The sequence below is a fragment of the Phalaenopsis equestris genome, unplaced genomic scaffold (genome assembly GCF_001263595.1).
Source record: "Phalaenopsis equestris unplaced genomic scaffold, ASM126359v1 Scaffold001070, whole genome shotgun sequence".
Taxonomy (NCBI): domain Eukaryota; kingdom Viridiplantae; phylum Streptophyta; class Magnoliopsida; order Asparagales; family Orchidaceae; genus Phalaenopsis; species Phalaenopsis equestris.
This window is the reverse complement of record NW_018165509.1, coordinates 141,937-153,724: the sequence shown is the minus strand read 5'-3', so window position 1 is coordinate 153,724 and position 11,788 is coordinate 141,937. Positions and strand designations below refer to the sequence as shown.

Genomic DNA, 11,788 nt, shown 5'->3' with positions numbered 1-11,788 from the left:
AGGTGTTAGATGTGTAAATATTTAGGTGTTAGATGTGTAAATACATAAAAATTGAATAGTATGTATGTAAATATTTCAATTCACATGAGAAAAGTGTAAAAATGGTCCCTTGACTTTTTAAATTAGTCGTCATTGGGGATCGTTTTAGCTTATATTGAAAGAATCTGAGGATTAATTTGATACTTTTATAGACTCTGAGACTAAAATGATCTCACGTAAATAGTAAAAAAAAAAACTATTTTGACACTCTACTCTATTAGTACTGCATTAATTCTTATAGACTCTGAGACTAAAATGATCTGACGTAAATAGTAAAAAAAAAAAAAAAGCTATTTTGACACTCTACTCTATTAGTACTGCATTAATTGACATGTTAATTCTTGTTGAAAATTTTCAACAATAACCACCACAAAATAATAGAATCCATTTGGGCAGCTTTTAAAACAACCACCACAATTCTATTTAGCTGTATAGCCTTTTTGATTGTCTTTAGAAATTTTTTAATTTGTCAGTGTGATAATTATAAAAAGAGTTATTTTCAGAGATTTTTAAAAAGGAAAAAAGAAAATATAACACCCATATCAACTGTAAAAAGAAAACATTTTTTTTCCAGCAATAATTCAACAGTTACTTTTTATAAGACATTTGCAGGCATCAAACAAACACATATTCTAGTTTATTCCCAAAGAAAACCAACACAATAAGATAATTACACTCTAGTATAAAAAGTTTGCATTTCAAGAGTGTAAAAGTCCCCAACCTTGTGGAGATGGAATGACATTTCTCCAACTTCAACTGTAACATCACTGGGAAGGCCAGTAGTGCAGAACCTGCATTGAAGTGAAAGATCAGCCTCAACATGAGGAGATATGCAATTACTGAGAATAAGTACATAGAAGCCACATTGGGGCATTTACATACATACCACACAATTCTTATATATTTGCATTTGTAATACCTAAAATTTGCTTTTTACATTTATACCACCGAAATGTTTCATATCACATCAAACATGCCATTATTTTAATTTTTAAAATGTGAAATACACCTTTTTCATGCATAGCTGCTAAGGTGGTATGTATGTACAAATTGTAGTTAGTTATTAGATATGTAAATACATAAGAATTGAGTGGAATGTACTTAAAAGTTCCTTGTTCAAAACATGATGTCTGATGGTTATAGCACAATATGATGCTGAACCTCAATTCATATTTCAGAACAAAACCAGATTTCTTGAAGACCATATGTCTGAGTGGCGAGTCACCATATTCTTCCCTTTTAAATTTTCAACTTATTTATTTGTTATGGTATGTACAATATTAGATTTATTCCAGAGTTCTTGAAAAATATATCATAAATGTTCAAGGAAATCCTTTTAATGTTGTGTTCAAATTCATTCAATATTTATGAGAAAATGATAATAGATTGTCGGAATTTTAGGAATTTCTAGTTTTACTATCTTTTATTTTTTTATTATTTTCTTTTTTTAGTAGTTTCTAATTTTAGAATTAGTTCTTGTTGGTGATTTCTATTTCCTTTTTCTAGCATAAGGATTTTATAAGTTTCCTAATGTGGTGGTCTTCCCCCTGCTCTCTAACTTGTAACCAAGTCATATGAAATTGAAGAGGAATAATTATTTCTCCCCTCCACAAATTTAGATGGTATCAAAGCAGAAATAGCCGTCGAAATTGAGAACAAAATCCCAATTGGATCCCATCGGCCTGGTCGCTTGTGTTCTAGGCACCGTGGTCACCTCCTTTTGCTCTGCTCTTGCCTGCAACCTTATGACACATTTATGATTAGTTGGGAAAATAGACGAGATTGTAATGCAGGAAGACTTATAAAATTCTGGTCTTTCTCGCACTTCCACTCTGCTTCTACTCGAAACCATCGACTAGTTAGGAAAGCAGATGGGATCGTGATCCGCAGTATATTGAAATCGCTGAGTATCAATTCCGTGAAGTATCTTTCCTCATGATTTTGCAATATCCTTAGTCATCAAGGTTTTTGGACCAACGAGCTTTGGGTCTGCCACGACATCCAGAGTGCGGCTTCTTATATGATGACTTCGTCTCAGACATGAAATAATTCATGAAAGAACTCGGATCTTCGATTTCAATTGTGTTCGTTTCACTTAGAAGTGGTTTCTCTCAAGTCAAGATCGACGGAGGAATCCATTGTTGTTGCTCAGGCTTCTTCACCTCGAGGGCTGCTGCCCATGCATTTTCATCACCGATTCGGCTAACGTGGGCAAAATCCATCTATTTCTCCTCCCATTCGGCACATTTGACCCATAAATGGGTGTTCCTTCACGCACGGCAGATTTTGTCCTCAAGTTTCTTTCGGTGGCGGAGGCGGTAATCACAAAGTTTGGATCTCTAGGCGAGAACCACGCGCGCGACTGTTTACACTACAATTGCCTACTTTTACTATCACAACGACCAAAGTCGATTAGTATCTTTCTACTTTTATGCGGTCCTATAAGTCAGTTATAATAGCTCTTGTATCTAGGTGCGTTGATACGAACAAAGAAGAGTGAACAAAATTCATCAGAACTTCAAACTGTCGGTTTCTAGCACATAAACCAAGGAATCAAATCATCTCAGAACTCAACCAGGGGGGTTCTTAGGTACGAATTCACTGAAAAAGTCCTAGAATAAGAATCCAATGGAAGATTCTAATCATCTTAAAACTCAATAAAATTTTAAATTAATTGAATTTTAGAAAAATAATCCATTGAGGAGTCCAATTGTCATAGAAATTAACTATGGAGTTCCCAAGGGTTCTTAGAAAATGAATCCACTAGAGAAGTCTGGCCATCTCAGAACATAATTAAGAGTGGTTACTAGGATACAAACCCGCCAGAAAAAGTCATCTTTAAACTCGACTAGGAAGTTCCGAGGATATGAACCCATTTGAAAGAGTATGACCATCCTAAAATTCAACTAGAGGCATATGTTTGTGCTATTACGTGGAGTCTTATTGTGTCAATCAATTGTCAATTTAGATCCATCAATTTTGTTGATCAAGCTTGACGATGAGTTTGTTAGGGGGTAAAGGGAGGACTGCTTACTAAAAAAAAAATTCTCATGCATGGCCTCTTGGAGTTGTACTCACAATGCTACAGTATCAATGCCGCAGAGCTACTATAACAATGTCGAGGCACTATCTTTGCAATGCCGCAACACTATTCTGATGCGTCACGGCACTACATCATAGTGTTGCGAAGTGGGAGTCTGTTTTAAGCATTTCTTTCAGTGATTTTTTATGTTGGGTGCCGCAACACTATTCTGATGTTGCAGTGCAATATTAGAACGTCGCGGCACTACATCATAGTGTTGCGAAGTGGGAGTCCGTTTTAAGCATTTCTTTCAGTGATTTTTTATGTTGGATTTCAAATTCGCTTGTACAAAAGAAATGAAATTAGTGTCCTGAAGTGTTCTAAGATATGCAGAGGCTTGATTATGGTGTAATTTATACAATTTTTCTCATTTTTTTCATAGTGGATTTCTTGGTGTACTGTAGCTCCATAGTTTTTTTCTCGTTTTCGGATTTTTCCAATTTATATCTTGTATTTTTGTGATTTTCTTGTTTTGTGAACTTCTGTTCAAAGTTTTGTTTCCGGTCACTCGAATCAATTTCCACAATTTAAATCTCCCAACATTTTGTTAGCATCACTTTTAATCCAACTAAAACATTCTTTAAAAACATTATGTAATTAGATTCACCTAGTTAAATTGGATAGTCTGTCAATTATATCCCTAACAAGTTATCAAATGCTTCTAGTCAGCTGTGAAACTCATAAACCACGCAGTACTCCGGACTACCTCACATCGCGGTCAGGCTCATCAAATTCCACTAATTGTATTGCAATCATCGTCATAAAATAATGGGTGTGTGCAATGAGCGAAATCACAATATATGAAATTGTAAGAATGAATGTTGAAACTTCATCCCTGAGATCTTAAAATTCGCACTGCATTTTATGAAACCAATTGTATCGTTGAAATGTTCCAAATGAACATGTCGCCAAATTCTGTGTCTTTTTTACTTTGGCTAATTCCACCTCAATAAATTACAATAATTAAATGAAGATCTACATACATATCACCTTAACTCTAAGGTCTATGCCACCTTAAGTCTTTGAAAAATTGTGTCAATGTTCTTATCATTCTTCCTAGGAAGTTCATCTCTAAAGGTTATGCCACTCACGATGCTTTAGTAAAACCTGCTAAAATGAACCTAGTACTTAATAATAAATAAAAATTTTAGGAAGATTTGCATGCATGCCACTCAATTCCTATGTATTTACATATCTAACACCTAAACTTTAATTTTTACAAAAATGCCACTATACATATGCATGAAAAGGTGTATTCCACTCTTTAAAATTTAAATGGTGACATCTTTTATGTGATATGAAAGATTTAGTTGGTGTAAGTGTAAAAAAGTAAATTTTAGGTATTAGATATTGAGTGGTATGTATGTAAATGCCCCCGAAAACTTGAGTGGTAGCCCGAAATGCCCCAAAAACGCAGAATGACTTAAATAAATGAATACATGCCTTAAATAGTGTATTTCTCATAAACTGAAAAACAAATCAAATATCACCCCAGAGGCATTAAAATAGTGTCTATTAAATCCATGAAAAAAAAAAAAAACAGAAAACAGTTTCTAATTGTAATAAGAAAGGGCATTTATATAAAAACCACCCAATTCATATGTACTTGCATATCTAACAATTAAATTTTACTTTTAATATCTTTACCACCCAAATCTTTCATATCACATAAGAAATACCACCATTTTAACTTTTAAAAACTGAAAAACACCTTTTCATGCATAGGTAAAGTGGTATATATGTAAAATTTGGAGTCTAGATGTGAGAGATGTGAATACAATGGCTATAAGGGGTATGTAGGTAAATCTGTTAAATCTCATTGTTGTAAATTAGGAAGTAAATATATATATATGAGAAAGATTAATATTAGGTAAACTAATTTGAGAACATCTAATTATATGATCTTTTATGTATTATGAAACCTAATTAACTGAGATTTACTTACATGGATTTTATTATATATATATATATATGAAACATTCATAATTAAATGTCCTAATCTATCTTATTTATAAGAGGAATTATGGAGAATTTGGGGTGTGTATAGACTTGTAACTCTAATTCGGTCTTCTTTTCCTCTCTCTCCCCACGTGTTGATAGTGAAATAACCTCTTGCCAACATTTTGCATTGTGTTTGGTTGTTTGTAGTGTGAATTTATTTTTCATATTGTTTTACATAACAATTGGTACCAAAGCCGGATCGACAATTCCGAAAATAGGCGACTGCGATTATGGCGAAGTCATGGACGCAAAATAAAGGATCGAAGCAAGTTAGGCTATGAAATCAGGTGGAGTCATGAAAAATAGCATGTCGTCGTGTACTTCAACATCCATCACGATATTGGAAAAAACGATGATTCATCGAGTGGTTACGCATCCCATCAAGGTTGATGTAATAAAATTTGACAGCAAATGAAACTTTGGCATGTGTCAATACGAGATGATAGATTTGTTGTGTTCTTTGAATCTAGAGAAAACTATTGATAGCGATGAAAGTCCTGAAGAGATGTCAGAAAGAAATAGGTTGAAGATGATTCGAAGTGTTTGTGACTTGATCCAAAATTGCTTATCTCAAAAGATTAATTATTGGTGATGATGGAGACTCCTAAATGAAATTTGTGGAGGACGTTAGAGAACAAATATGTCACTAAGAGTGTAGAAAATCGTTTTCATACGAAGCATGGACTCTGTAGATTTCAAATAAGGCGACGAGTTACTATTGATGAGCACTTGAATGATTTTACAAAAATTTTACCAAATCTATCAAATATGGATGAGTTTGGAGATGAAGACAGAGCACTTTTTCTATTGAATTCGCTTCTGGATCAATAAGAAAACTTCACAATGGCGCTCATTCATGAGAACGTCTTGAGTTATAGCGAAATAACTATGGCGTTGTTGAACCATCAGTTCCATCAAAGGGCAAATGAGTCCACAAAGATAGAGTTGATTGTGGAGGACGTACACTCTAAAGTGGCTGATTGAAAAAAAAAATTGGCAAAAAAGAGTGGCACAAACGATACTTACTCAAAAAAGATGACAAGTCTCGTGGGTGCAACTGCAGAAAAAATTAGAGTGTTTTCTGTTCAGAGATTGGTCATTAGAAGAAAGATTGTTCGAAGTTGAAGGAGAAGAAAAATAGAGTTTTCTTTTAGGCGTACGTCAAACTTATTGTAAAGAGGAGTGATGAGACTAATTGAGATATATTATTATCTACAATTTTTCACAGTTTATGTACAGATGATTCATCTTGAATTTTGGACATGAGTGTTACACATCAAATTTCTTGCCATCGAAAGTGAATATGTGTGTACAAGAAGCTGGAAATTGGTGCAAAAACTATGAGCAAAAAACAAGTTTGTCATACTATTGGTGTAGGCAACGTCTTTATTAGGATGCATGATTATACCATGAGGGAGTTGATAGACATTAAATATATTATGGATATCAAAGAGAATTTACTGTAAATTGAGATCTTAGAGTCTAAGTGCTACGAAGTAGTTATTGACGCAAGAATTATGAGGATGTGGTAGAACATTAATTTTTATGAAGGGGGTTTGTCATTACAACATTTACTATCTTCAGGGCAGTACAGTGACTAAAACTATTGTTAATGATTCTACTGACGTCGCTACATTGTGGCACATGTGGTGAACTCATCCTAAAGAGCCTTCATTTCAGACTTCGGTGAACCAAGGATTGATCAAATGAGTGAACATTTGCAAGCTTGAGTTGTGTGTTTAGTAAGAAGACATGAGTATCATTTGGTGTTGTCATCCACAATACAAAGAGCATTTTAGAATATATTAACACAAATGGTTGGGGCCTGACAAAGAAGACATCATTTAGTGGATGAAGATATTTCGTCTCTTTTATCAATGATTACTCAAAAAATATTTGGGTGTGCATCATGAAGCATAAGAGCGAGGTACTGGAAATTTTCATAACTTGGAAGAAGTAAATTGAAACTCGGACTTATAAAAAGATCTGGTGTATAAGATTAAACAATGAGGGTGAATACACGTCGGATGTGTTTTTAGAAAGTGTCAGAGAGTTGGGATAGAGCAATCCACTGTTTGAGAGACATCGAAGTAGAATGAGACGACAGATGATGAACCAAACCTTGATGGAGAAAGTTTGGTATATTTTGTTTAATGATAGGTTGGATAGATTTTATTGGGTCAAAACCATAAAATATGTCACTTGGTGAATCATCTATTTTCTGCAGTTATTGATAAAAAGACCCTAAAATACATGGGGTCAGGGTATCCTACTAAACTTTATGAGCACTTAAGAGTTTTTTAGTTATCAACTTACTACCACATGCAAAAAGATAAAGTCGAGCCGCAAGCAAAAAAGGCAATCTTTATTGGTTTTAGGCGTGGAATAAAAAGTTTCAAATTTTATGATTAAACGGAGAAAAAGATTAACATTAGCAAAAATATTAGATTTTACGACAAGCTTATTAATGCATCGGGACTAGAAGCAAGTTGAGAACGATATTGAAACCACAAATATACAACAAAAGTTAGAGTTTGATGCAGCTCTATTTGTTCTAAATAATTTGTATACTCCTACTTAGATATCTGATTCAATTGCAGCTCAGAATGTACCTTTTGAAAGTGCTCAGTTGAAGGTGGAAAAAGATATTGAAGATTAGGTCTCTGGTGAGGAATCCATTGTTAGGAGCAGAATCAGGCGCCAGAATATCCCAAAACCGATTTAGTTGAGAGATCATATTGCATTTGCACTTTTAGCCACAAAAGCTGAAATTCCTTGTCACTACAAAGAAGTGGTGGAGAGCGCAAAAGGTAATCTTTGGGGAGAGTTAATTGATGAAGAGATAGAGTCTCTTTGAAAGAATGTTACCTGGAGACTAATGAAGCTTCTTCTATAAAGGAAATTCATTGCGTGCAAATGAGAATATGCAAAAAAGGAAGGATCACATGAAATTCATGTGCAGTACAGAACAAGATTAGTGATAAAATAAATTGTGCAATGAGAAGATATAGATTATAACGAGATATTTTCCCTAGTGGTTAAGCATCCCTTTATATGTGTTCTCTTAGCACTCATAGCACAGTACGGTCTAATTTAAGAGAAACTTAATGTAAAGACTGTGTTCTTACATGAGTAATTGCAATAGAAGATTTATATGTTGCAATCGCCTGATATGGAGCCTCAAAAGGCTTGCTTTTAAGATTAGATAAGTCTTTATATGGATCGAAACAGTGACCACGGTAGTAATACATGAAGTTTGATCGATTTATAATGGGACAGAAGTACACATGAGTCAATATAATCATTACACATATTTTAAAAAGTTGGTCAACTATGAGTTTATCTATTTGCTTCTATATGTTGACGATACGTTGATTGCATCTCCAAGTCAGGTTGGGGTCAATAAGATGAAAAAACAATTATTTAAATATTTCAAGATAGAGTTGAGTGAAACTCACCGAATTTTTAGCATTAAAATTCTCAGGGGCAAGAACGCTGGAAATATTTGGCTCTCACAAGGAGCATATGTTCAGAAAATGATAAAAAAGTTTGGGGTTGATAACTCAAGCAAGGTCGCGAGTTTACTCATTGCATCTCAAGTTTAGTTAAGTTCAAATCAATATTTATATGGTAGAAACAGCAGCCCGGTAGTAATATATGAAGTTTGAGCGATTTATAATGGGATATGAGTACACAATGAGCCAATATAATCACTATGCATATTTTAAAAAGTTAGTCAATTGTGAGTTTATCTATTTGCTTCTATATGTTGATGATATCCTGATTGCATCTGCAAGTCAGAATTGGGTTCATAAGATGAAAAACAATTATTTAAATATTTCAATATAGAGTTGAGTGAAACTCTAAGAATTTTTAGCATGAAAATTCTCATGGGCAAGATAGCGGGAAAGATTTGGCTCTCGCAAGGAGCATATATTCGGAAGGTGATAAAAAAATTTGGAGTTGATAACTTGAGCAAGGCTGCAAGTCTACTCTTTGCATCTCAAGTTTAGTTGAGTTCAGATCAGTATCCAAAAGATAACCAGGAGAGGAAATATATGTGATCGGTTCCTTATGCTAGTGCAGTGGACAGTCTGACGTTTGTCATGGCTTGTATTATACCAGATATTACACAAACAGTTGATATTAAACGGATTCATGTGTGATCCAAAAAAAGCCTTGGCAAGCTGTGAAAAATATTATGAGGTGTCTGAACAAAATAGTTGATGTCATTTTGGTGTTTGAAAGGCAGTCATTTATTATGATTTGTGTGTAGACTATATTGATTTAGACTATAAAGTGATATAGAAAGGCGCAGGTCTACGACTGATTATTTATTAACATTAGAATGAGGTTCAGTCAGTTGGAGATCAATTCTTTAGTTTATTACAGTTTTGTCTACTATGGATGATGATTACAAGGGCAGTCACAAAGGCGATAAAGAAAACATTATGGATGCAGAGCTTATAGAATAACCCGGGAGTTAATTAGGAGTCTCTAACAATATTTTGTGTTAGATAGAGTGTAATATTCTTGGCTACAAATACAGTCCATCATGCTTGTATCAAGCAAATTGATGTGAGATACACTTATTCGGGATTTAATTAATGACGACAATGTTATGCTGAAGAAGAATTCAGCGGACATATTCACAAAGATACTACCAACCCAAATTTCACATACTGTAAAAAATTAGTAAATATTCGAGCTCATGATTGATTGTTTATTCAAGCATTTTAAAGAACTGCACGATGGGCAAGGGCAATCTCTTCGAGAGGGGAATGTAGGCAATCATCTTTGTGCAATCGTTTGTGGTGTTAGAGTTCATTTTAATCATCTCCCACTTATTTGAGAATATTTTATGAAAACTATTAAATATAATGATTGTAAATTAGAAAGTTAATCTATTATAATTATTGATATTAGGTTAACCTAATTAAGATCTATTTATATGATCTTTTCTATATTATGAAATATATCAGGGAGATCTAATTACATGATTTTTATATATTTAATATATTTCTTATTTGTATGTCATAATCTTCTTTTATTTATAGGAATGATTGTGGAGGAATTGGGTGTGTTTTGAGTTGTAATCTTAATTTGGCTATTTTTTTCTCGACCGAAGAACCTCTCCTCGTTGAAGTAGGCGGATTTGCATCGAACCACATAAATTGCACTATGTTTGGTTGTTTTTTTGTTTGTTTGTTGTGTGAATTTGCTTCCAGTATAATTTTGCGCAGCAAAATCTTCCTAAGAACACAACACTAGAAAGTAAGCCAGAATAGTTTAATCATACCAGGCCATCCCTTGACGACGGAAGGCATCAGATTTTGATCCCAGCTTCAGGCCAGCCATCTAATAAATCTAACACAGCTGCACAAGAGAAAAAAATTGTAAGGAAAGCTCATGGAAAAGGACCTCAACTAAAACCTAACCTAGACACTCAAATTTTTTTTAAAAAAAGGGAAATTTACATACATACCATTCAATTCCTATTCATTTACATATCTAACACCCATACTTCAATTTTTGCATACATACCACCTTAACCATGCATGAAAAGTGGTATTTAACTTTTTGAAAGTTAAGATAGTTGTATTTTTGTTGTGATATGAAAATTTTGGATGGTATAAATGTCAAAAGTAAAGTATGGGTGTTACATATGTACATATGTAAATACATAGTAATTAAGTGGTATGTATGCAAATGCCCCTAAAAAAAAGTCAAAAAATTTATCAAACACATAAATAGAGCCTTTAAAGAGCCTATATACTGGAGATCTAAGAAATACTAAAGCTAGGCCCCAAATTTCCTAAATCAAGAGAAATGTGATCTTGAAACAAACTGATAATGCCACAATCCAACAAAAAATGAACAAAAAGAACAGTAAACTGGCAAACCTTAGCTGCTCTCATAGACAACATGATTAAAAAGATGCCATAAAAATCACATATGAGCTGAATCATAAACAATGAAAACCCTAAAAGTTACAGAAATCTACACATTTATGAACAGTTCAAGCAATGTGATTCAGAACTGTAAAATTCATTACAAACCCTAACTTCAGCAAACTGACTAAACCCATAACAAAACAAAAACTTTGCAATGCAACTTAGACCTAATCTGACTGAAAACACACAATTTTGAATCTTGAACCTTCAGATCTCCACAAAGTCTCAGAAAACACAGCTCTGAAACAGAATGTAGTGAACTTAAAGGGGTGAAAATACGAGAGTAGAACGAAAAAAATGGGGGCTTTAGAACTTCTACAGTGTCGCTTCCTCTGGCCTCTCCTTGTATTTAACAGGAAGTTGCAGGCTTTTGTTAGCTGGAGGGGACCGCAGCAGTTAGAAACGGGTCTGGAGAGGGAGACAAGGACTGAAAAACTCAACTTTTGCAGTAAAACACAGAACCCACCCAAAATAACAAGCCTGCAAATTTTAGAAAACGGAAATTTGCATATTTACCAACCAATTCTTATGCATTTATCTAACACTTAAGCTTTCATATTTATAGCTAAAACATTCTTATTTATATATAAAAGATGAATTTCAGCATTAAATAGTGCTTTAGTGCTGTTTTTAATATGATGGACATAAGTTATATATATATATATATATATATATATATATATATATGTAAATTCTCTATAAAAAAAGGATA

The 11,788-nt window shown here is 33.7% G+C and overlaps 1 protein-coding gene across 4 annotated transcripts in view; it reads right to left on the bottom strand.

The window, feature by feature from the left end:
* The window catches only part of LOC110032954 (BTB/POZ domain-containing protein At1g30440), a 14,870-nt gene extending 3,344 nt beyond the window's left edge, over positions 1-11,526 (bottom strand). The window contains exons 1-3 of one of the 4 annotated variants that reach the window (XM_020736751.1): positions 11,265-11,526; positions 10,422-10,498; positions 761-830 (exon numbers count right to left, since the gene is read on the bottom strand). In XM_020736751.1, coding sequence (XP_020592410.1) covers positions 761-830; positions 10,422-10,480 — 129 coding nt within the window. In that variant the 5' untranslated portion in view covers positions 10,481-10,498; positions 11,265-11,526. Of the gene's footprint in view, positions 1-760; positions 831-7,734; positions 7,904-10,421; positions 10,499-11,243 lie in introns of those variants that run through there. The other 3 variants (XM_020736750.1, XM_020736752.1, XM_020736749.1) reach the window with 3 other exon arrangements.
* Between the last annotated feature and the right edge of the window lie 262 nt (positions 11,527-11,788).